The sequence below is a fragment of the Heptranchias perlo genome, chromosome 25, assembly GCF_035084215.1.
Source record: "Heptranchias perlo isolate sHepPer1 chromosome 25, sHepPer1.hap1, whole genome shotgun sequence".
In the NCBI taxonomy this organism is placed as follows: domain Eukaryota; kingdom Metazoa; phylum Chordata; class Chondrichthyes; order Hexanchiformes; family Hexanchidae; genus Heptranchias; species Heptranchias perlo.
Genome location: NC_090349.1, coordinates 3,132,773 through 3,159,400, shown reverse-complemented (window position 1 = coordinate 3,159,400; position 26,628 = coordinate 3,132,773). Strand labels below are relative to the sequence as shown.

At 45.1% G+C, this 26,628-nt stretch overlaps 1 protein-coding gene across 6 annotated transcripts in view; it reads right to left on the bottom strand.

Annotated features, from left to right (window-relative positions):
• Positions 1 to 26,628, bottom strand: part of LOC137341934 (glutathione hydrolase 1 proenzyme-like) — a 325,363-nt gene that overhangs the window by 34,586 nt on the left and 264,149 nt on the right. For all 6 annotated transcript variants that reach the window (XM_068005450.1, XM_068005448.1, XM_068005451.1 and 3 more), the window contains 3 exons: positions 14,118 to 14,210; positions 11,239 to 11,431; positions 9,849 to 10,009 (listed from right to left, as the gene is read on the bottom strand). In XM_068005450.1, coding sequence (XP_067861551.1) covers positions 9,849 to 10,009; positions 11,239 to 11,431; positions 14,118 to 14,210 — 447 coding nt within the window. The remainder of the gene's footprint in view (positions 1 to 9,848; positions 10,010 to 11,238; positions 11,432 to 14,117; positions 14,211 to 26,628) is intronic.

Sequence of the window (26,628 nt, the reverse complement as noted above, 5' to 3'; positions counted from 1 at the left end):
TTGTGTTGATTGTGATAGCCTTTGCAAGTTTCTTTTTATACTCCCTTTTTGTAGCTCTTACTATCTGTTTTGTCACCCTTTGCAGTTCTTTGTATCTCTCCCAGTCTCTAGGAGTCTATGTGCTATTTTTTGCATTTCTGTATACTTTTGCTTTTAGTTTTATGTTGTCCTTTACCTCTTTTGTCATCCATGGCTGTTTTTTTTGGCAAGTAGAGCTCTTGCCCCTTAGGGGTATAAACTGATTTTGTATCACGTTAAATTCTTTTTTCAATACCTCCCACTGATTTTCTGTTTTACCCATTAACTGATTTGCCCAGTTCATTGTGGACAGTCTCTGTCTCATCCTGTTGAAGCCGGCCTTACCTAAATTTAGAATCTTAGCAGCTGTTACGGGTTTCCTCCTTTCAAACACAATGTTGAACTCTATCACATTGTTAGCGCTTTTAGATAAATGTTCATGCATCATTAGGCTGGTAACTAAATGTGGCTTATTACTCATTATTAAATCTAATAAGGCCTGCCCACTAGTAAGCCCATTCTGCTGAAGGTTAAATTTCAGGCCAAATGCATTTATTCAGTCAAAAGCACGAAAGAACTTGCATTTATATAGCGCCAGTCATGACCTCAGGATGTCCCAAAGCACTTTACAGGCAATGAAGTACTTTTGAAGTGTAGTCACTGTTGTAATGTAGGGAAACGCAGCAGCCAATATGCTGATAAATATTGGCCAGGACACCAGGGAGAAATCCCCTGCTTTTCTTTGAGAAAAGTGCCATGGGATCTTTTACATCCACTTGAGAAGACAGAGAGCCTCAGTTTAACATCTCATCCAAAAGACAGCACCTCCGACAGTGCAGCACTCCCTCAGTATTGCACTGGAATGCAGCCTGGATTTTTGTACTCAGGCCGCTGGAATGCGACTTGAACCCACAAGCTTCTAATTCAGTGAAGAGAGAGTGCTACTCACTGAGCCACAGCTAGCCAGAGGAGAAGTCAGGGTGTATTTCAAACACGAGAGCCTGGATTTTCCGATCAGGTTGCATCTCCTGCGGGGCAGGAATTTTGGCCTCCTGACCTCAGCCGGATTTCTGATCCCGGAAATATTTGCACGTTAGAGGTGGGTGCCCTGGACTCTGCTGGAGTAACACTAAGATGGAAAGCTGGAAACAGTAGTGGTAGGACCACATGGCCTGGCACTGTGCAGGAACAACAGCAGCCTCAGAATTACTGCTGAACAGTGAAAAACAAATTCACAAATACCTTCCTGTCTCCCAGGGCTGTGCACCCTTGCTGCCGGCACCATACTTCTGAAGAATATTATACGGATTTTCAGAAGGTAAAATGGTAAAATGTCTCACAAGAGGCCAGTTAAAAAAATTCAGGCATATGGCATAAGAGGAAACGCAGCAGATAGATAGAAATGGTTAACAGAATAAAAACAAAGTTAGAATAAATTGGTGTAGCTCAGATTGAAGAAAGGTTGGAAGTGGTGTATTCCTGGAGTCAGTGCTAAGCTCACTTTTGTTCTCAGTTTATAGATGATTTGGACTTAGCGTAGGGAGCATAATAGAGATTTGCTGATGGCACCAAAGTAGGTGATTTGGCAAGAAGGACTGTAAAAGACTTCAGGTGGACATGGACAGGTTAGTGGACTGGACAGACAAGTGGCAAATGCAATTTAATGTGGAGAACTTAATCCATTTTTGGAGGAAAAACAAGGAATGAGAGTATACACTGGAGGGTGTGGATGAACAAAGACACCTGGGGTTAACGTATATAATTCTCTGAAAGCAGATCGATAAAGTCATCAAAGGCCAACAACATTTTGGGATTTATAAATAGGGGCATAGAGTAAAGAGTAAAGAAGCAATGATGAAGTTGCACACAGCAATGGTTTGGCCACAGTTAAGAGTATTGTGTGTAGTTTTGGGCATCCTATTTTAGAAAGGATAGTAAAGCCAGAGAGCACAGATTCACCAGAAGCTATAATTATGAGGAGAGACTGGAGATACTGAGATTATTTCCATTGGAGCAGAGAAAGTTAAGAGGAGATTTAATAGAAGGTTTTAAAATTATGAAGAGTTTTGATAAAGTGAATAGGAAAAGATGATTTCTTTTGGTTGGGGAGTTAGTGATGAGGGATCGTCAACTTAAGATTGTCACTAAGAACGTGATGAAGGAGTTCAGGAAAAAAATTCTGTACTCAGAAGGTTGTAAAAGAAATGAATAGTGTGAGAAAAGGTGCAAAATCTAGGGATGACATGAGTGAAGTAAGGATCACACAAAATAGTGACACAGGAAATTAGTTCAAATGTGAAGGAAGTTCATCCTACATAGAATCATAGAATGGTTACAGCATAGGAGGAGGCCATTCGGGCCATCGTTGTAAAAGCAATCCAGTTAGTCCCACTCCCCCACTCTTTCCCCATAGCCATGCAAATTATTTCCCTTCAAGTGTTTATCCAGTTCCTTTTTGAAAGCCACAATTGAATCTGCCTCCACCACCCATTCAGGCAGCGCATTCCAGATCATAACTTCTCGCTGCATAAAAAAGTTTTTCCTCACGTCGCCTTTGGTTCTTTTGCCAATCACCTTAAATCTGTGTCCTCTGGTTCCCGGTCCTTCCATCAATGGGAACAGTTTCTCTTTATTTACTTTATTTAAACCCTTCATGATTTTGAACACTTCTATCAAATCCCCTCTTAACGTTCTCAGCTGTAAGGAGAACAACCCCAGCTTCTCCAGTCTATCCACGTAACTGAAGTCCCTCATCCCTGGAGCCATTCTAGTAAATCTTTTCTGAACCCTCGCTAAGGCCTTCATATCCTTCCTAAAGTGCGGTGCCCAGAATTGGACACAATGGGCATCATTTTAGCACCTGCTATCGGGTACGTTCCTGGCGGGGGGGCTCCGAAAATTGGAGAATCCCGGAGCGGGACCAGAGCCCGGCTCCAACCCGCCCACTTCCGGGTTCCCCACTGACGCGCTGGCGTGCGCACGCAGCCCCCGCTGGTGGGAATCCCGCAGGCAATTAAAGCCAGCGAGATGCCACTTGACAATATTTATCTTGCTTGTTCAGGTCATTAACTGACCTGATTAAGGGATTATGTGAGGAGGGGTGGGATTTTATAGCAAACTGGGACTGTTTCCCATACTGGGGGAAACACTCCCAGTTCAAATGGACGTGTTGCAGCTGTCAGCCTGTAGCAGCTGCAAAGGTCCATTTGACAGGTTGGGGGGGGGGAGACCCTCACTCATTGCAGGAGGCCACTCTGTCACTTGGGACAAAGTTTGGCCTCCACCACCCTCCTCCTGACAATCAAAGTCACCAACTTGCACACTTACCCCGGGGTCCAGAGACATGTACCTACCTTGTGGACCCCCTCAGATGTACATCTTCTGGATGGGGGCTGCCGTAGCTGCAGTCATGACCTCCTTGGAGGGCGAACAGCATCACCAGTCTCGTCATCCACGCCGTCCACCTCTGACACGTGGAGCTCCACAACACAGTGCTGTGACACATCCACCTGCACAGCAGGAGGGAGGGCAACCGCAGAGAGAGATGCGTCGCAGAGGGCACTACCCTCGCCACAGGGTCCACAGACTGAGGCTCAGCTTCCTGGACCTCTCTGAGCAGCAGTGCACACGGAGGCTCAGAGTCACTCGACATGTAGTCGTGGACATCTGCAGCCTCCTTCATGCCAAGCTGCTCCCGGCTGGCCCGAGCACCATCTTCTTACCTGTCACTGTCAAAGTCACCACTGCCCTCAACAACTTCTCCTCCGCATCCTTCCAGGGTGCCACCGGGGACATCGCCGACGTCTCTCAGCCGTCTGCACAAAAGAGCCCTGCAAATACACCTACACCCACTCTGCAGTGACACAATGGGTGGTATCAGTTGTGGGTCCTCATAGTGATCCTCAGGAAAGGGCATTATTGCACAAACCAGACAAGATTCGCGAAGACGTGGCAGTAGTGGTGCCAATATAATATGTAATGTGAGTTGGTCAGAAATTCAATATAAGTAACAACCATGACAAACCCTCAAACACCCTTGTGCATCCCCTTCACGCTCACGACACGTTTGCCTTACGCTGCCTACTGCACATATGTGATGCATGCCCTGTGGCTGCAGCACAGGTAGTGGCAGGTTGAGTGAGGCTGACTGTGAAAGAGATGCACGAGAGGGTGAGTATGAGATAGAGCCATGAGATTGTATGAGGATTGGGTTGCGTGGTAGTGGCGGGATGAGTACTGGCGAGGTGAGTAAGTGCAGGTAAGATGAGGATGAGGTTTGAGTGGGTATGAGGGATGATGTGACAGAGTAGTGTTGGCAGTGCAGAAGGAGGTGTGGGGTGGGGGCGGTGATGTGGCAGATGAAGTGTAGGGGAATGAGTAAGTGTACTCACTTTGGCTGACCTACTGAGGTCATTGGAGCGCCTCCTGTACTGTATGCAGGTGTGTGATATGTTGGTGGTGCTGGTGACCTCCTCTGCCACCTCGAGCCAGGCCTTCCTGGTGGCAGAGGCAGGCCGTGTCCTCCCGCCCACCAGCGGGGAAGATCTCTGTCCTCCCCCTTCTCCTCACCCCATGTATTGATACCTGGAGTGAGGCATCATTAAACTGGGAGCAGCCTTCCCCCTGGGCTGCTCCGTGCTGTAATTTTTTTCTATTTGTTGCAGCATCTGTCAGTGGAGGACTGCCCCTTTAAATAGAGCTCCTCCAGCTGACAGATCTTACTGCGCATGCGCAGCCCGCCCGACGCGCAGATCAGCAGTGGGGAACCCGGAAGAACAGGTAAGTGGATCCAATTGGGCTGCGATCGGGCGGGTGGCTGACTAATTTCACCGGGCGCGCCCCACCGCGAACCCGCAGCCCTGGTAACATCGAGCCCAATATTCCAGTTGTGGCCGAACCAGTGTTTTATAAAAGTTCATCGTAACTTCTTTGCTTTTGTACTCTATACCTCTATAAAGCCCAAGATCCCGTATGCTTTTTTAACCACATTCTCAACCTGTCCTGCTACATTCAAAGATTTGTGCACATATAGCCCCAGTTCTCTGTTCCTGAACCCCTTTAGAATTGTACCATTTAGTTTATAATTCCTCTCCTCATTCTTCCTGCCAAAATCTATCATTTTGCACTTCTCTGCGTTAGATTTCATCTGCCACGTGTCCGCCCATGCTACCAGCCTGACTATGTCCTATTGAAGTCTGTTACTATCCTCCTCACTGTTTACCACCCTTCCAAGTTTTGTGTCATCTGCAAATTTTGAAATTGTGCCCTGTATGCCCAAGTCATTAATATATATGAAGAAAAGCAGTGGTCCTAGTACTGACCCCTGGGGAACATCACTATACCTTCCTTCAATCCAAGAAAACAAGCGGTCACCACTGCTCTCTGTTTCGATTTCATATCAATGCTGCCACTGCCTCTTTTATTCCATGGGCGTCAATTTTGCTGACATGCCTATTATGTGGTACTTTATCAAACGCCTTTTGAAAGTCCATATACACATCAACCGCATTGCCCTCGTCAACCCTCTCTGACCTCATCAAAAAACTCAAGTCAGTTAAACACAATTTGCCTTTAACAATCTGTGCTGGCTTTCCTTTATTAATCCATACTTGTCCAAGTGACTATTAATTGTGTCCCAGATCATCATTTCTAAAAGCTTCCCCACCACCAAAGTTAAACATGCAAGATATATATATCCATCATGTAAGGGATGCACTTTCTGTTTACAAACTTGACTTCCTGTTGTCCCAATTTCTGGTCAGATTTTTCGATCAACATTTACCATTGTAATGTTATGTCAATATTTCCCATTCAATTTTGCTATGTCAACTGTCACCAAATAATTGCAGATCCTGGCCACTGGGTGGAGCAAGTTTATGAAGTCATAACCAATGATGGTGCAATTTACTAGTATACACACACACAATTGGTCAGATGGCTCTGTTCTCAGTCAATATCAAAGCAAGCTCAGCCTTGGACTTCATTTCGGTGGAAGACAGTGAATAAAAGCTTACACTCTTTGAATATAAGTCTTAAAGTGAAATAAATCTGAAGCAATCTAAACCCAGGTTCTACAGAGCATGCATTATGTATAATTTGGCGTTAAGATAGCACCAAATAGTCAGCCACAGAAATGCCTAGTGAGGGAAATAGAAATACCACTTTGATACAGTACAGGATCCTCTCCTAAGGTTGGGACTGAGGCAGAGCATTGGGGAAGAATGGATAGAGCTTCACTGCATCTAAATAGGAACATAGGCACAGGAGTAGGCCATTCAGTCCCTCCAGCCTGTTCCGCCATTCAATGAAATCATGGCTGATCTGTATCCTAACTCCATATCCCTTAATACCCTTGGCTAGCAAAAATCTATCGATCTCAGATTTGAAATTATTAATTAAGCGAGCATCTACTGCTATTTGAGAGAGAGTTCCATACACCTTGAAGAAGTATTTCCTAACTTCTCTGCTGAATGGCCTGGCTCTGATTTTAAGGTTATGTCCCCTTGACCCAGATTCCCCCACCAGCAGAAAAAGTTCCTCTCTCTAAATACCCCATCAATTCCTTTCAAAAATTCCAAAAACTTCAATCAAAACAGTCTTCTATCTGACAAGAGGGACATGCTTACACTTGGTCGCTAAAGTGGGAAAAGTATTCCATCCCCAATCGTTCAGCTTGATGAGCACAAAATTCAAAAAGATAAACAGACGATCCAATATCCATCTGCTTTACATTTAAAATCATGGCGTTCCAATCCAAGCTACTGGAGAGGGAGGACCCAATTGTTGTGGCCTATGTTGGGACCAACAACGTAGGAAAGAGTAGGCAAGAGGTCCTGTTCATAGAGTACCAGGAGCTAGCAGCTAAATTAAAAAACAGGACCTCAAGGGTTGTAATCTCTGGATTATTACTCGAGCCACATGCAAATTGGCATCGGGATAAGCAGATTAGGGAGGTGAACACATGGGTGAAGGAGTGATGTGGGAAAGAGGGATTCCATTTCTTGGGACACTGGCACCAGTACTGGGACAGGAAGGAACTGTATCTTTGGGACAGGCTCCACCTGAACCGGGCTAGGACCAGGGTCTTGGCGGAAAGGATAAATAGGGCGGTGACAAGGATTTTAAACTAGTAAATAGGGAGGAAAGTTCAGGTGGAAAAGGTGGTATAAATAATAATTCTAAAGCAAACTAAAAAGGAAGAGAGTAGAGTAATAGTCAGAAATTATGCTTTAGGCACTACAGGCAATGGATAAACTAAAAGATATAAAGTAATTAAAATGAGAGAAATAAGAATTGTGTGAGAAAAACAACATTAGAGCAGGGGTACAGGAACAGAGAGATTTGGGGGTATATGTGCAGAAATCATTGAAGGTGGCAGGGCAGGTTGAGAAAGTGATTTAAAAAGTATACGAGATCCTGGGCTTTATAAATAGAGGCATAGAGTACAAAAGTATGGAAGTCATGATGAACCTTTATAAAACACTGGTTCGGCCACAACTGAAGTATTGTGTCCAGTGAAAGGGAGAAACTCTTATCTAAATTTAGAATCGTAGTAGCTGTTAAGGCCGATTTCCACAGTAAACTGGGCAAATCAGTTAATGGGTAAAACAGAAAATCAGTGGGAGGTGTTGAAAAAAGAATTTAAATTGATACAGAATCAGTTTATACCCCTAAGGGGCAAGAGCTCTACTTGCCAAAAAAAAAACAGCCATGGATGACAAAAGAGGTAAGGAACAATATAAAACTAAATGAAAAAGTATACAAAAATGCAAAAAATTGCACATAGACTCCTGGAGACTGGGAGAGATTCAAAGAACTGCAAAGGGTGACAAAACAGATAGTAAGAGCTACAAAAAGGGAGTATAAAAAGAAACTTGCAAAGGCTATCAAAATCAACACAAAAAATGTCTACAATTATATTAGGAAAAAAAGAGGCTGGTCAAGAGCAATGTGGGCCCCTTAAAAACTGATAATGGTGATACTGTAAATGAAAATAAGGAAATGTTTGATGTTAAATAATTACTTCACAGTAGAGGAAGAGGATAGCAAGCCAAGGAAACTAATTTTGAATCAGGGACGGGGACTCACCATAATTAACGTAAGCACCTTAACAGTAATGAAGAAAATAATAGCACTAAAGAGTGACAAATCCCCAGGTCCAGATGGTTTCCATCCCAGGGTTTTAAAGGAAGTAGGTGAGAACATTGCAGAAGCCCGAAATATAATCTTCCAAAGTTCTCAATTCAGGAACTGTTCCTTTAGATTGGAAAATTGCACGTCACTCCGCTATTTAAGAAAGGTGAGAGAGGGAAACCAGGGAATTATAGACCAGTTAGCCTCACATCTGTTGGGAAATTACCAGCGTCTATAATTATGGACAGAATGACTGAACACCTTGAAAATTTTCAGCTAATCAGAGAAAGCCTGACGAACCTGATTGAATTTTTTGAAGAGGTGACCAAAGTGGACAGGGGAATGTCTGTGCATGTTGTTTATATGGACTTCCAGAAAGTATTCAATAAAGTCCCTCATAAAGAGACTGTTAGCTAAAGTTGAAGCTCATGGAATTGAGGGCAAATTATTGACCTGGTTAGGAAATTGGTTGAGTCTCAGGAGACAGAGTAGGGATAATGGGCAGGTACTCAAATTGGCAGGATGTGACTAGTGGAGTCCTACAGGAATCTGTGTTGGGGCTTCAACTATTCACTTTTTAATTGATGACTTAGATGACGGGATAGAGAGCCACATATCCAAGTTTGCTAATGACACAAAGATAGGCAGGATTGTAGGTAGTGTAGATGGAAGCATAAAATTACAGAGATATTAATAGATTAAGTGAATGGGCAAAACTATGGCAAATGGATTTCAAAGTAGGCAAGTGTAAGGTCATCCACTTTGGACCTAAAAAAGATAGATCAGAGTACTTTCTAAATGGTGAACAGCTCTAAACAGTGGAGGTCCAGAGAGACTTAGGGGTTCATGTATATAGATCGTTAAAATGTCATGGACAAGTACAGAAAATAATCAAAGGCTAATTCGAATGCTGGCCTTTATATCTAGAGGACTAGAATACAAGGGGATGGAAGTTATGCTACAGTTATACAAAGCCCTGGTTAGACCACACCTGGAGTACTGTGTACAGTTCTGGGCACCACATCTTCGGAAGGATATATTGGCCTTGTAGGGAATGCAGCATAGATTTACTAGAATGATACCTGGGCTCCAAGGGTTAAATTACAAGGCGAGATTACACAAACTAGGGTTGTATTCCCTGGAATTTAGAAGATTAAGAGGTCATTTGATTGATGTTTTCAAGATATTAAAAGGGAACTGATAGGGTAGATAGAGAGGAACTATTTCTGCCAGTTGGGGAGTCTAGGACTAGGGGACACAGCCGAAAAATTAGAGCCAGGACTTTCAGAAGTGAAGTTAGGAAACACTTCTACATGCAAAGTGTGAAAGAAGTTTGGAACTCTCTTCCACAAACGGCAGTTGATGCTAGCTCAATTGTTAATTTTAAATCTGAGATTGATAAACCTTTGGTTATCAAAAATCTAAGGGATATGGGGTTAAGGCGGGTATATGGAGTTAGGTCACAGAACAGCCATGATCTTACTGAATGACAGAAAATGCTCGAGGGGCTAATCTCCTGTTCCTATAGCTAAAAACTACACCATCTGCATTTGAATAGCAGCTTAATGACAACACAATAAGCGATTGGAGAGATCAGTAGATCCAGTCTGCTTGGTACAGCTTCAAACTGCTGCCCTTAACCTGAAGCAATGGAGAAAGGGCTACACATCACCTACTCCATGACCAGCCTTTCCCACCTGCATTCCTGATATCGTTCACTATCTGTTGGGAGAGAGATCCATTATAAAACGCATCCGGTCCTTCATCCGCCAGAATCTGATAGGTTGCAGCTAATTTTGGAAATTTGATGATTTCATTTTCCTGGATTATTTTACCATTGGAATTACAAAATACTTCACTGTTGAGAGAAAAACAAGGTGTCAAGTGGCTCGATTTGAACCAGTATTTTCAGAGTCACATCATATCAGAAAGGAGCTGAGTACGACTTTCCTCACAGACGCACTATTCTTTCCACCTCCTTTTCTCCTGTAGTTACTAACTGATTCATTCCAGGGTATGGTTCTACGGGTGATTTTTTGGAGATATGCCTAGACAGTGTGCTTTGGCAAATTGTTTAATTATGGGCAGTATTACAGCCAATCCCAATTTATCCTCACCCAATTCCAACGCAGAAACACTTTCCAGGAAAAGTCACTGGATAGGAATCAGGAACAAGAAACTCTGACTGATTTTTCCCCCTCCCTAGCCCAGTGACACTTTAAGACAGTTTTGGTTGACCTGTCAATACCCTGGTTCATTAACTTAGCACAAACTAGAGATCAAACCTGGGGGTTTCTGGTCTCTTTCCACTGCTAAACTGGATGGTTCATTTATTTTGAAGATTCAGAGAAGCTAACTAGGTTCTTCAGATTGGGAATCAATGTAACCTTGACCCTCTACTAAACAGCAAGCACAGGATGGATTAAAAAAATATATATATGTTAATGAAATAGGACTTGAAAGTGTTTTGAATGTAATAAAATGTATCAGATATGCCTTTTTATTGAAAAGCCAAGGCCCACAGTGAAGCACACCATCAAGGTTGAGGACAGACAGAAGAGAAGGTAAATTAGGAAGTAACGATTGGGTGACTTCAAGCTTGGGTTATAAGGGAAGATGTAGGAAGGTAAGGAGTCCCATGGTTTTGAGTTCTTGAGAAAGAAAGAATGATTTAGAGTAGGAGATGGTGCGATCAGTCTTGATTTCATCACTGAGAATTCCAGGAAGAGGGAGAGCATGTTGAACAGCATATTTGCTGCTCGAGAGAAACAGGAGGAAACTTCAGATTAGTGCTGGCAATAGTGTTAGAGAGACAACTTCCTGAGGAAGCTTCACCATCAGCACGCCTTTTAAAATAAAGACTGTTGCAGAGTTCTGATTAACTTTAATATTCTTTTGTTTTTGTCTATTTCTGTTGAATTGTTTGGAATGTCATCAGTTGACAGACATAATATGATCTCTGCTGCATGAGTTAGTAAATATTGCCCAAAAATATTCAGCACACTATCTCAAGAGTGCAGAGCTCAAGAAATTTCAAGCCCAAATATGCAACCAGTGTAATTCTCAGCTCAATTGGCTCAAACTTACCATAAAGAAGGATCTTTCTCAATGTCTTCCTTATATTGCTTTATAGCATCTCCAAGAGCACGACGAACGGGGAATCCTTCTTTGGCAAGTTTGATGCTTGGCTCAAATAACCGTTTCCATGGTAATCTTCCATGCCGTTCATGTGCCATTTGGTATCCTCGGATTTCACCAGGGACTGCAATGGACAACCCTCCTGTGGGTAGGCACAGAAATAACCAACAAGCTAGTTTTTAAAATGAAAACCCTTTCATTTCAGTACACTCATTTGTAGAAGTTATCTGGCTATGCTTATCTGACCAGGAAGTGATTAGACTCTGAAGCAGGAAGTTGGTTATCTGGCATTATTATAAATAATGGTGCTTTAAATGATTCAGGGGCTCCCACCTTGGTTTTGGCATCGATTGTTGCTGCTTCTACCAAACAATGTGTATTGAGATGATCTTCCTTCCAATTTTCTCCCTTTACCTATTGTGATGAACTTTTGTACATTCATCTGAGCTGTTGGGACCATGGAAATGTCTCACCATAGAAAGCAATCAATAGTTTAGGATGTAAGGTTCGATGGATATTCTGGAGTTCTCTGGAGGGCAAAGAGAACTTTACAGAACCTTTTTTCAGGAGATGAAGTGGGTAGGGTAGAGTCCACAATAGAATGGACAACACATAGCCTGTGGAAAGAACAGGCTTGATGGACTGAGTGGCCTTATTTATGTCATTACATTCTTGTAAAGGATGTCAGTGCTGTGGAATGCTGCATTTTTTGACTTTGGGCACCCATTGTCAGGATGAAGGGCTGCCCTGGTAAGAAGTAACATATGTTACAGGTTCCTCTTCTCTACCTCAACAATGTGCCTCATTTAACCTAAAATACAGAAGCTCCCCCCACCCCCACCTTAATCTGGGTGAATGTTTCTCATTTCCCACACCAATTATCTATGTGGCCTCTCTGATTGAGATTGCCAAATAACAGAGTTTTGTGCTGTGCGCCCATGCTCAGTGGGAACCTGGCCAAGACTGCTCAGCTTATTCCATGTACAACCGTGACAGCTGGCAGAGAAAACAGACTTTTACTCTTACCGGCATGGGCTAGATTCAAATCTAGGTCCCAGAAATCAAAGTGTGTTATAATCATGCCCAGACATGCTGACTGATAATTAGAGACCACATTAACCTGAACTCCAAACCTCATCCTAGATACTTAGTCACCAAAGGATAACATAGTTCACTGAAGTAACAGGATCTTCACATGGATATCATTGATTCAGACCTCATGCAGAGACAGACACATTTGGTCATCAAGTCATTTGGTCGTCAAGTCAAGTTAACCCAGGGTACCATCAGCATGCAGCAGCACATGTTACAGTACTCAAGGCAACGAATCTTCAAGGATTTCTCTTGGTTGATATGAGCGCATACGTTTGAACTCTGCTACAGTCTCTGTGCCTGCTTTCAAGTGAGCACCTCTATCGCAGTCAGTGGTCTGGATGCCCAGTCAGACTGTAGGAAGACCGTAAATGGTGCCTTGTATGGAGGAACTGAAGAAAATTGGCATCTTCAAGGTGAAATTTCTATTGCAAAGGTTGGTAGGATCAAAGGTTTGAAAAGGGACTTTGTGCCTTTTACCTGCCATGAATTAGGTCTTAGTTGTGGCTCAGTCGGTAGCACTCATGCCTCTGAGTTATGAAGGTTATGGGTTCAAGTCCTATATCTAGATTGGTACTTCCATGCAGTACTGAGGGGGTGCTGCACTGTCAGAGGTGCTGTCTTTCGGATAAGAAGTTAAACCGGGATCCCATTTGCCCTCAATGGTGGATGTAAAAGATCCCATGGCACTATTTTGAAGAGGAGTTCTTCCCCCGGTGTCCTAGCCAACACATATCCCTCAACCAACAACTAAAAATAGATCAGGTCATTATCATGTTACTGTTTGTGGGATCTTGCTTTGCGCAAATTGGCTTCCGCATTTCCCTACATTACAACACTGACTACATTTCAAAAAGTACTTCATTGGCTGTAAAGTGGTTTGGGACGTCACGAGGTCAGGAAAGGCACTGTAGATATGCACGTCTTCCTTTATCTCAAATCCCCACTCCACAGAAATCAGGTGTAGCCATGATGTTGAACACTCTTCCCCCTCACACTTAATATTTCCTTTGGTGAATCTGGTGACAGAATGCCCAGCAGACTACACTAAACTGCATCCTAAACTGGAGTAAGAAGTGGCCAGGAGAAAGGACACAAATGCAGCAGTGACTAAACACATAGCACATGCAAACAACATTGGCACTCGATAGAAACCACTAAACTGTACAGAGAGAACGCTGTTCTACAGAAATACAAATTATTTTCAAAACCCTGGAGGCTCCCACAGTGACTCAGCAAGTTTATCCAATGAGAGCTGAGCCATACCAATCAGGAGGCTCTCAGCTTTGATCCCTGGTCTGTGCTGAGTTCACCGATCTCAACCAATGCAGTAATAGGGGTGCTGTAATTGGCCTCAGCACCCCTGGGTTAGGAAAAGGAAAACATCCAAGGTTCCTGCTGTTAATTGTCATCCAGCCATTACTGTGATGACCCTCATGTTTAAATAGCCTGCTGTCATGCATTGTTGAGGCTAACACACCAATAATGCTCCTCTTTGACAAGCTATCAGAAGGCACCTGTGGGACTGGAAGCCCAGGAAGTAATCAAAGCCCGAAGGAGAAAAGGGGAAGGGAGAAAACTGGAAACAAAAAAGGAGAGAAAAGCCTAGATTCAGTCAGTTTTTGGAATCCTGTAACATTTCAGTCAGAAACCTCATGCTTTTCAGCTCAAACCTCAGTGTTTACGCATGCGGGAGGGGTTAACAAGAATGTGCTGATTGCAGACCGAGTGCTTACCTTTACGTGACATCCCATCTGTCTTATTGACAAACATATCTCTTGAGGCACTGCCTGGGGCCACTTCTCTGGAATTAATCATTTCTACATTTCCTGAAAGAGAAAAAAAAAGTATTGTTCCAAACAGTGTGGATTATATTACAGGGATGGGCAATAAATGCTGCCCACATCTCATGAACGAATAAAAAAAAAATTACAGGAGTTCTGTGCTGAGCGTTCAAAGGAAGAGGGTCAGAGTGGGGCAGGAGAAGATATAATCTCATAGCTCAATCAACTTGAATACAAATTGACAGCGATTTTAACCCTACCCACCAGCAGAAACCGGTGAAAATCGCCAAGGTTATTTCCCCGCCCTCGAGCCACACAGATTCCACCATCCCTTCTGGATGGGCGGCTAAGCCACCTGCCCAAAGTCGGCAGGGTCTTTCTTCAAATACGCAGATCGGAGTCTGATGGCCTCAGCCCTATGTTGGGAAGCTGCTGTGGCTTTCCCACCAGGTTAGAGAGAGTTGGAACCTGCTGGGAAATGAAGAGGCCCAAAGAGGGACAGTTTTTCTTTCTTTCCTTGGTGGGTCCAGTAGGAGCAGGAATGCTCCTTTGGGCCCCACAAAGAAAGATTTGGCCTCCCCTGTGCCAGACTCCCAGCCCCTCTCTCCTCCAGTGAGACCCTCCAGGAACTCCGTTCCCCAACTTACCTGAATGCCAGTGGGCCTATTTTTCTGGAGACCGGTAGCTGCATCCTGCCGGTTCCAGCTGGGACATGGACTGGCTCAGACCAGCGTTATGTTAATAAGGTCTGGGAGTTAAATTAGCCTAAGCCTGATTTCTGCAGCAACTAACCTCTCCGTCCACCTGCCCAAAACCTGCCCAGGGTTAAAATAGGGGCCATTCACCTCAATGGTAGGTAGTGGGCTTTTATGTCACACGTGAATGTGCTTCATTTTCAAGTAAAAGGGAGGGCTAGCAGGACACTATAATCATACTATGTACGTGCAGTCACCACATGATTATATTTAACAGACTTTCCTGGGTCAAGAAGAGGAGAGATTACATGTAAGTAGTTAGCCTGAGATACTGGCTTGCCCTTTAACTGCAGTCCCGAGATACGTTTCTCCCTTTGATGAAAGGGTGAGGTGATTCTACGGTTCTATCAAGGCAAGGCCCTCCACTGTGAGCATGGGATTCCTTCAATGGGGCAATGAAAATCTAGGTATCAGCTGTGGCTCAGTGGTAGCAATCTTGACTGTGGGTTCAAGTCCCATTCGAGACTTGAGCACAAAATCGAGGCTGACACTCCAGTGCAGTTCTGAGCAGAGATTACGTCTTTCGGATGAGATGTTAAACTGCCTTCTCGGGTGGACGTAAAAGATCCCATGGCTCTATGTCAAAGAAGAGCTAAGCAGTTCGCCCCAGTGTCCTGGCCAATATTTAGCCCTCAAGCAACATCACTAAAACTGATCATCTCATTGCTGTTTGTGGGATCTTGCTGTGTGCAAATTGGCTGCCACGTTTCCTACATTACAATAGTGACTATGCTTCAAAAGTACTTCCTTGTAATGTGGTTTGGGACATCCTGAGGTCAAATAAGTTGCTATATAAAATGCAAAAATTCTTTCTTTACTATCCTGAGTTTGAAATATATCGTTGTTTCTTCTTCATCGTTGGGTCAAGATCCTGGAATCCCCCACCTAAAACCATTGTGAGAGTACCATCACCACTAGGACTTCTCAGGGCACCTAGGGATGGGCAAGAAATGCAGTTTTACCCATGTCACCCACATTCCAAGAACATATCTTAAAAAAAGTTCCTAAAAGAGATTTTGTCCAATCAGGTGGCTAATTTTATATCTCAATTAGTCACTGAATTATGGCAACAGTAGCAAATAAAAGACTCATCAGATGAATGGACTGGTAGAGAGATGTAATGGTACACTAACTCATATGCTATGCTCAAACTTTAAGCTTTGAGAAAGATAGATCAGAATATTTTCTAAATGGCAAAAAGCTAGGAACTGTGGAGGAACAGAGAGATTTAGGGGTCCAAGTATAGAAATCACTAAAATCTAGTGGACAGGTACAAAAAATTATTTAAAATGCTAACAGAATGTTGGCCCTTATCTCAAGAGGGCTGGAATACAAAGGGGTGGAAGTTATATAACAATTATATAAAGCTCTGGTTAGACCCTATTTAGAGCACTGCATTCAGTTCTGGGCACCACATCTCAGGAAGGATATATTGGCCTTGGAGGGGGTGCAGTGCAGATTCACCAGAATGATACCAGAACTAAAAGGGTTAAATTATGAGGAACGGTTATATGGACTAGGCTTGTGTTCCCTTGAGTATAGAACATTAAAGGGTGATCTAATTGTGGTGTTTAAGGTGATTAATGAAGTTGCTAGGGTAGGTAGAGAGAAACTATTTCTTCTTGTTCTGGACTCTCCCACCAGGGGACATAATGTTAAAATTAGAGCTAGGCCGTTCAGGGGTGATGTCAGGAAGCAATTCTTCACACAAAGGGTAGTGGAATTCTGTAACTCTCCCAAAAAGCTGTTGAGGCTAGGGGTCAATTGAAAATGTCAAAACTGAGATTGATAGATTTTTGTTAGGCAAGGGAATTAAGGATTACGGAAGGAAGACAGGTAAATGGAGTTAAGATACAGATCAGCCATGATCTAATTGAATGTTGGAACAGGCTTGAGGGGCTGAATGGCCCTCTCCTGTTCCTATGTTTCTATACTCCTACACCCCCTAAGGGATAAAATATTGTCATATTTACTACTGGGATACAGGGAGGTACCAAGAATCTACAAGATTCTCATCATAATTACTATAACAATGTTGATTGCATGGTCTGTCCAGGCTCAGAGAGGCCTGGAAAGGACATAGCACTGATAAGGTCAGAAATACAATAAACTATAACCCAAATTCCACATGGTAAGTTGCACCGGATTTGCGCCAATGTTTCATGAGTTGTATCCACCAACGTTCTGCAAGCTGAATCCCATGGAATTTCATGGGTCAACTCATTTGCATATCCATTGGCACAAATCCCGAGTAAGACAAGTGCAACGTGCTGGTGGTGCTTGGAAATTAGAGTGCAGCCTTTATAAAAAGAATTTTAGCTGGGGGAGTGGCAGGTACATAGCAAAATGTTAGGATCATTCAGTTCACTTGCAGATGTGGGCCATCCATTGTCCCCATTTTTCATGAATGCCTGCTACTGAAATGTGGCACCAACAGTAGAAAGAAAGGACTTGACAAAGAGAAACAGAAGAAGAGTTCACAATTACTGTGAAAGCAATCTTCAAACACTCCTGAATGAGTTTGAACAAAGAAGAGACAGACTGCTGGGTCTCCACTGGAGGCATCCACAGGAAAATGTCTCTTGGGCCATTGGGAGGAAGGTGTCACTGACACTGAATGTCAACACTCTCACCCAGAGAACTATCGACCAGTGCTACAAAAAGGTCAATGACCTGACCAGGGCAGGCAAGGTAATACACTTTCCCTTTTCTTCCTTGGGCACCCAGGGCACCAGCGCACTCCATCCTCTAAAATTAACTGCTGGACAATTAACCCTTCAGACTACACTCTGGTTAAGGAAGGCACTAACTAGGGATCTTATAGAAGATGATAAAGCAGGAAAGGAAGTCAAGGTTAAGGCCACCCACAAGTCCTCTGCCATAACGCCCACAATCTCACCCCTGCATCACTTGCTTTTTCACCCTCACTCACCAGCTCAGATACGAGCTAATTTCCCCAGCTGAAAGCGTTAGTGAGGATGTGGTACCAGGTGTTTCACAGATCACGAGGGAACTGGAGGGGTGGGGAATGAGTGAGGCTGTATCACCTTCCAGCAGAGAGCAAAGAGAAGGTTGCCCATATCCTCAACTCTCATGGGTACTCGTCTAAAAAGAGGGATGCTTGAGGAACATCACACCTACATAGACATTATGAGGTCAATCTCCAAGGATGTGCAGCAACTGATAGATGTGACTGTAGAGTCCACAGTCTCCACTTGTAACATCATCAAGGAAGCTTTTTCTTTGATATCAATGGAGTGTGCGTGTCAGCTTCATTGGAATCTACAGTCGAGCCCCACCCAAGTAACGGCCAGGGACCAGTCGGTACCTCCACCTCCATGGAAGCACAGACTATAGCTCTGGTGACAATAGGGGAGAGATTAGACTGCACCCTGAGTACCATCTTCCTGACCCATAGGCCCTGTTGCAGACTGTTGTCTGAAAGCAGCCATTAGACCAGGCATCCTACTGTCCATGGGGCACAGCTCCTAGGCCCAGTGAAATGGCAATGGCCGGAGTCAACCTGCCTCAGGCTGCCATCGCTCATGACAGCAGCACATGCCGGGTCCCTGGCCTTCCCCCTCAGAGCACCATGTTGGCGGCATGTAGGAGGCACCCCAGGCTCAAGTTCCTCAGTAGACAAGATCACTGTAAGCTCAGTTATCTCCCACAGAGGGACAGCATGTCAGGAAATTGTTGCTAGGTTTTACCTACTGTCCTTAGGCAAACCAGGACATGCAAAGCAGTTTGTACACACGATAAACATTTCGAATCCAGTGTGCCAGCACACATTGCCACGCAGTGCATGGCACAGGGAAAACACAGCTTGTGGGCTACAAGAGATAGTGGAACCAGGAGCCTTTGTGCATCACTGGTGGTGTTGGTTCCTAAGGACAAGACCACACAGTTGTGTGTAGATTATCATGAACTAAATGACTTGACAGCAGGTGCTTTATATGAAGGGAATTCTGGAGAAAGGAATCCTGAGACAGGACCTTTTCTTGATATATATTAATGACTTGGACTTGGGTGTACAGGGCACAATTTCCAAATTTGCAAATGAAACAAAACTTGGAAGTGTAGTGAACAGTGAGGAGGATAGTGATAGACTTCAAGAGGATATAGACAGGCTGTTGGCATGGGTGGACACGTGGCAGATTACATTTAATGCAGAAAAATACAAAGTTATACATTTCGGTAAGAAGAATGAGGATAGGCAATATAAACTAGAGGGCACAATTCTAAAAGGGGTACAGAAACAGAGAGATCTGGGGGTATATGTGCACAAATCGTTGCAAGTGGCAGGGCAGGTTGAGAAAGAGGTTAAAAAAGCATACGGGATCCTGGGCTTTATAAATAGAGGCATTGAGTACAAAAGTATGGAAGTCATGCTGAACCTTTATGAAACACTGGTTCGACCACAGCTGGCGTATTGTGTCCAGTTCTGGACTGCACTTCAGGAAAGATGTGAAGGCCTTAGAGAGGGTGCAGAAAAGATTTACCAGAATGATTCTAGGGATGAGGGACGTTAGTTATGTGGATAGACTGGATAAGCTGGGGTTGTTCTCTTTGGAACAGAGACGGTTGTGAGGAGATTTGATAGAGGTATTCAAAATCATGAAGGGTCTAGACAGAATAGATAGAGAGAAACTGTTCCCATTGGCGGAAGGGTCAAGAACCAGAGGACTAGATTTAAGGTGATTGGCAAAAGAACCAAAGGTGACATGAGGGAAAACTTTTTAAAAAAAATATAAACACAGCGAGTGGTTAGGATCTGGAATGCACTGCCCGAGGGGGTGGTGGAGGCAGATTCAATCCTGGCCTTCAAAAAGGGAACTGGATAAGTACTTGAAAGGAAAAAATTTGCAGGGCTACGGGGAAAGGGCGGGGGAGTGGGACCAGCTGGATTGCTCTTGTATAGAGCCGGCACAGACTCAATGGGCGGAATGGCCTCCTTCTGTGCTGTAACCTTTCTATGATTCTATGAAACTAGGGAGTGCTAGGTATCTGATGACTAAACCTGATGTGGGTTAATGGCACTTAACACAAAGGCCCCGTTTCACTTTGTGTTTGTTGCACCATCAGGGCTATATGACTTTATAGTCATACCTTTTAGAATGAAAAATGAAGCCCCACATTGCAACAGCTGGTCGATTCCATCCTGACTGGATGGCAATACATCCCAGCATACATTGATGATATAGCCATTATTAGTCAGACATGAGAGCAATACCTCACCGTGTCACCGACATATTGAACTGGTAAAGCAGAGCAGGGATGATGATTAAGGCAGAAGAATGTAATATTAATATGACTGTGGTTTTGTCCGTGGCTTACCATTTGAACTGGAGGGGGGGGTGGGTGGGTGGAAACAGGCTCGACCAGGTGAAGTTAGGGTGTACCATGCACTGGGTCTGCCCCACGATCAAAAAGTAAGTGCGGCCATTCATCGACTTGGGTAGCTACTGTCGCACATTCATTCCCACTTAGCATGGTTAACGGACTTAACCAGGAAAGGGATTTCCAGCCAAATATCTGGTCAAAATGCTTTTGAAAGGCTGAAGAATGCCCCTTGCACAGACTCTAACTAGCTGGGACTGACCATTCTTAACTGGCACAGTAAGAAATAGGAGCAGGAATAGGCCATACAGCCCCTCAAGTCTGCTCTGCCATTCATTAAGATCATGGATGATCTTCAATCTCAACTCCACTTTTCCGCCCGATCCCCAAATCCCACGATTCCCCGACAGTCAAAAAAATTTTATCTATTTTAGCCTTGAATATACTCAATGACTCAGCATCCACAGCCCTCTGGGGTTGAGAATTCAAAGATTCACAAACCTCAATGAAGAAATTCCTCCTCATCTCAGTCTTAAATGGCCGACACCTTATCCTGCAACTATGCCCCCTAGTTCTAGACTCTCCAACCAAGGAAAACAACCTCTCAGCATCTACCTTGTCAAGCCCCCTCAGAATCTTGTATGTTTCAATGCGATACTTGCCATCTCAGCAGGCCCAGGGACCCGTGCTGTCCTTGATCAGGTAAGTAACCTCGGGGAGGGGCACCCAGTTGTTTATCCAAGTCATAAGCAACAACAACTTGTATTTATATAGTGCCTTTAACATAGTAAAATGTCCCAAGGCAGACCTACCAAACAGCTACTTTGGCCCTGATATTACCAGGGAGGTGGGATGGCAGCAGGGGGGGGGGTGGTGACTGGACGCGTGGGTAACCCTCGCAGTGAAATCTGTACATTCCCCGCACGATCACGGGTAAATTGAAGCCACTTAACGTGGCTTCCGGGTTCCCCGTTGGAAACCTACACAGTGGGTGGACTGCGCACCCGCATCACAGGCTGTCAGCTGGAGGAGCCCTATTTAAAGGGGCAGTCCTCCAATGCTGCTCCTGCAGCAAAGAACCAAAATTATAGAATGGAGCAGCCCAGGGGAAAGGCTGCTCCCAGATTTACTGATGCCTCACTCCAGGTCTTACTGGATGGGGTGAGGAGGAGGAGGGATATTTTCTACCCGGCGGACAGGAGAAAGTGGCCTGTCTCTGCCACCAACAAGGCCTGGCTCGAGGTGGCAGAGGAGGCCACCAGCACCAGCAACGTCTCCCACAGATGGATCCAATGCAGGAAGCGCTTCAATGACCTAACTAGGTCAGCCAAAGTAAGTACACTTACTCATTCTCCTACACTCCGTCTTCCACATCACCGCCCCCACCCCACAACTCATTCTGTACATGCCAACACTACTCTATCACATCACTCCTCATACCCACTAAAAGGTCATCCTCAACTTACCAGCACTTACTCACCTCCCCAGTACTCATCCCACCACTACCACTCAACCCAATCCTCATACAATGTCATGGCTCTGTCTCATTCTTACCCTCTGATGCATCTCTTTCACGGTCAGCCTCACCCAAACCAATGCATTCACCATCCCTCACTCACGCCTCTCTACTTTCTCCCCTTATAGGAGAAGAGAGCCCAGAATGCACGGGAGAGGGCGAAGAATGGAGGGGGGTCACAACATCAGGTCATACTCACGGACACGGAGCAGGAGGCTCTTGAAGTGAGCCGCACCCTCGAGTGCCTGTCCGTCGGGGACGCCGAGACTGCCACCCAACAAACGGCTGGTAACAGAACTTTAACATTCAGCACACGCAATAGCAAATGATGTTAATATGCCTTGCCATCTTCAGCACCTCAACATCTGTCATCATGCTTAATATTGCCTTCTGTTCTCTTACAGGGCCTTCAGTGACCGCTGTGACGGCAGAGGGCGATTCCTCAGAGGTGGGTCCCCGTCCTCACTTAGTTAGGGTTGAACATGTTAAGTCACCACACACAAGTGAGCACGAGCAGACACTGGTGGCAGGGGCAGCTGTGGAGAGTCTGCATCGGTGGGAGTACTCTTCTCCAGGCTCTGCTCAGCTGGACACAGATACTGAACCCTGGGGGCCATCCTTTAAAAGGACAATGATCGAGGGCAGCAGCACATTTGCAAGGTGCTGGAACAGGTGCCACGGGCACGCTCCACAATCGTGCAGAAGATGGAGGAGTCCAACTCCTTCATGAGTGGAATGGTGGCACAGGTACAGGAGGGAATCCCATACTCTCACAGGGATGTGAGGGCATCTCTGAGATAATGTCACGGGTAAGTGCGGGAATTTCTGCGATGGAAGGAACGTTAGCCTCCATCGAGCTTCAAGCGCGGCTCACCAATGAGTCCATTGAGGCCCTGACAACGGCCCTTCGGACTCAGGGTGAGCAACTTTCTGCCGCCTTAAACAGCCAGGCAGATCCACTAGCACTGGCCTTACAAGGCTTCACACATGACCTCCAAACTGTCATCCAGCAGGGTGGTAGGAGTGATGTGGACTTGGCCCAGGAGAGGGATGATGGCAAAAGGGGACATGGAAGTGGGGACGCCACTCAAAGCACTCCCACGTCTCACCCGTTGCCCCCTCTCAACCAGTACCCGCAATGCTGCCTCCTCTCCAGGTGGCCGAGTCTGCCCCTGCACAGGGTGCAGGTGGAGGGGCCCTCAAGGGCACTGAAACCCAGAGGGCATAAGCCCAAAGCATCTAATCGGTCAGGGCATGACCAAGAAAACCTGCCACGACCTCTGCTGCAGCCACAGGGGATGCATCACGTAGAAGTAGTCGGAAGCGAAAGGCGAAGGTTTTGTGAGCACAAAGGGGATGCACAAGGGTGTTTGACAGTTTGTCATGTTTTTTATTAATATTTGATTTTTGTTAATGGCACATTAAATATTATTATTGTCACCACTTGGCCATTCTTGACTGGCTTATGTAATAAGTCCCTTTCATGAGGTTCACCATGAACACCCACACTTGATGCCACCCATTGGTTCACCCTACAGTGGGTGTATGTGTAGTTGCAGGACTATTTTGTGCAGGTGCCTGTGGCACAGCACTGTGTTGTGGAGCTGCACGTGACGGAGGTGGACGGCGTGCCTGGTGAGGCTGGTGATGTTGCTCAACCTCGGCTGAAGTGATGAATGCAGCTCTGGCGCCCCCCCCCATCCTGACGGTGAGAGTTTGAGGGGGTCGCAAAGTAGGTAAATGTGTTTGCACAGCAGAGTTTAGGGTATAAATTAATAATTTTGAGCGGAAAGACGAAGGTGTTGCAGCCAAAACTTTGTCTGAGTGACAGAATGCCCTGCTACAATAAGTGAGGTATTCCCCCCAGCTGTCAAATAATCCTTTGCATCTCCCACTGGCTGCTGGCTGAAACACGTCTGCTCCAACAGGGAATGTTTCCCACAGCACAGGAAATACACTGAGGATCCTTCAAAATTACACCCCTGCCAAAATCTCCACTCAATGAGGTCTGTCAAGTACCTCAAGTATCTAAATAACTATCTAAAGCAGCATCCCACCGGCTTTAATTGCTGGTGGGAGTCCCGCATGCGGGAGCTGCGCGCGCACCCGAACGCGTCATTAGGGAACCCGGAAGTGAGCGGGATTCCGCAATTTTCGGAGCCGCCCCCAGCCCCCAATGCACCCGCTCGGCCGTCCGAAAATCGGCCCCTTTGTGTCAGTCTGTACAGTAGAGGATGAGGATAAAATACTTGTGATGCAAGGAAAACGAAAAATAAATCAAGGGGAGGAATTAACTAGTAAAAGAAATGGTGACAGAGAAACTAATTCATTGGGAACTCAGGAGAAACTTCTTTACCCAGGGAGTGGTTAGAATGTGGAACGTGTTACCACAAGGAGTAATTGAGGCGACTAGCGTAGATGCATTTAAGGGGAAGCTAGATAAACACATGAGGGAGAAAGGAATAGAAGGATATGCTGATAGGGTGAGGGAGGGAGGAGACTCTTGGAGCATAAACACCGGCATGGACCTGTTGGGCCGAATGGCCTATTTCTGTGCTGTACATTCTATGTAAATGAGTTTAAAGAAAGACATCTCCAGGACCTGATGGTTTCTACCCCAGGTATCAAAAGTAGGAGGTAAGGAAATTGTTGTTACATCAGTCACGATCTTCCAAAACTCTCTCGCTTCAGGAATTGTCCCCTTGGATTGGAAAACTACCAATGTCACTCCATTACTTATGGAGAGAAGAGATAAACTAGAAAATTATAGGCCCATTAGTCCAATATCAGTTGTGGGGAAGTTATATAGGGAGCTAAATTGGGTTGAGTAGTGCCCATTTTGTAGGAGCAACGTGGACTCCGAAGCCCCCAAAAGTGCCGTCCGAGATGCCCGCGCACACTTCCGGTGTGACGTGCGCAGGACGCCATCTTGCCAAAGATGGTTGCACACACACCTAACGAACATCGCAAGCATGTAGAATAGGGAGATTGAGGTAAATCTGTGTGCACGCTGATTTGAAGCAGCTGGCGCCATTTTCAAACTCCCCGCTCCAGCCAACGCACTGTGCTAACCTCACATAACTGGACAAGAGTTAAAGGGTATGAAGGACCCCCCCACCACCATCGCTATTTAAAGGGAGCATGCAGGAGTGATTTATTCTGGCTGTTGGTACAATGGTACATGTCGTTGGAGGTTTTCGATACTCGGAGCAAGTTGCAATATTATATTAGAGTGTGATCTGGCTGGTCTTGCAGTACTGTTAATGGCATTTAAAATAGTGTGCTGACCAAAGTTGATTCCAGACATGGGTGGCCTGCTGGGGCTTCCTCTGGGAATTGAACATGACTGGGAGCATGCAGAGAGGCCACGCAGAGCAGGACAAGCTGCCAGAAGAGGACAGAGGAGGAATAAAGGGAGTCAGTAAGGGAGATGTACAAAACATGACCGGACAGGTGGTCTGAGAAAGCAGCGCAAAGACCAAGGGAAGTCCAGATTAAACTGCATTTATTTCAATGCAAGAAGTCTGATGGGCAAGGCAGATGAACTCAGGGCATGGATGGGTACATGGGACTGGGATGTTATAGCTTTACTGAAACATGGCTAAGGGAGGGGCAGGACTGGCAGCTCAATGTTCCAGGGTACAGATGCTATAGGAAAGATAGAGCAGGAGGTAAGAGAGGAGGGGGAGTTGCGTTCTTGATTAGGGAGAACACACGGCAGTAATGAGAGGGGATATATCTGAGGGTTCGCCCACTGAGTCTATATGGGTAGAACTGAAAAATAAGAAGGGAGAGATCACTTTGATAGGATTGTACTACAGACCCCCAAATAGTCAATGGGAAATTGAGGAGCAAATATGTAAGGAGATTACAGACAGCTGCAAGAAAAATAGGGTGGTAATAGTAGGGGACTTTAACTTTCCCAACATTGACTGGGACAGCCATAGCATTAGGGGCTTGGATGGAGAGAAATTTGTTGAGTGTATTCAGGAGGAATTTCTCATTCAGTATGTGGATGGCCCGACTAGAGAGGGGGCAAAACTTGACCTCCTCTTGGGAAATAAGGAAGGGCAGGTGACAGAAGTGTTAGTGAGGGATCACTTTGGGATCAGTGATCATAATTCCATTAGTTTTAAGACAGCTATGGAGAATGATAGGTCTGGCCCAAAAGTTAAAATTCTAAATTGGGGAAAGGCCAATTTTGATGGTATTAGACATGAACTTTCAGAAGTTGATTGGGAGAGTCTGTTGGCAGGCAAAGGGACGTCTGGTAAGTGGGAGGCTTTCAAAAGTGTGTTAACCAGGGTTCAGGGTAAGCACATTCCTTATAAAGTGAAGGGCAAGGCTGGTAGAAGTAGGGAACCTTGGATGACTCAGGAGATTGAGGTCCTAGTCAAAAAGAAGAAGGAGGCATATGACATGCATAGGCAGCTGGGATCAAGTGGATCCCTTGAAGAGTATAGAGATTGCCGGAGTAGAGTTAAGAGAGAAATCAGGAGGGCAAAAAGGGGACATGAGATTGCTTTGGCAGATAAGGCAAAGGAGAATCCAAAGAGCTTCTACAAATACATAAAGGGCAAAAGAGTAACTAGGGAGAGAGTAGGGCCTCTTAAGGATCAACAAGGTCATCTATGTGCGGAACCACAAGAGATGGGTGAGATCCTAAATGAATATTTCACATCGGTATTTACGGTTGAGAAAGGCATGGATGTTAGGGAACTTGGGGAAATAAATAGTGATGTCTTGAGAAGTGTACATATTACAGAGAGGGAGGTGCTGGAAGTCTTAACGCGCATCAAGGTAGATAAATCTCCGGGACCTGATGAAATGTATCCCAGGACGTTATGGGAGG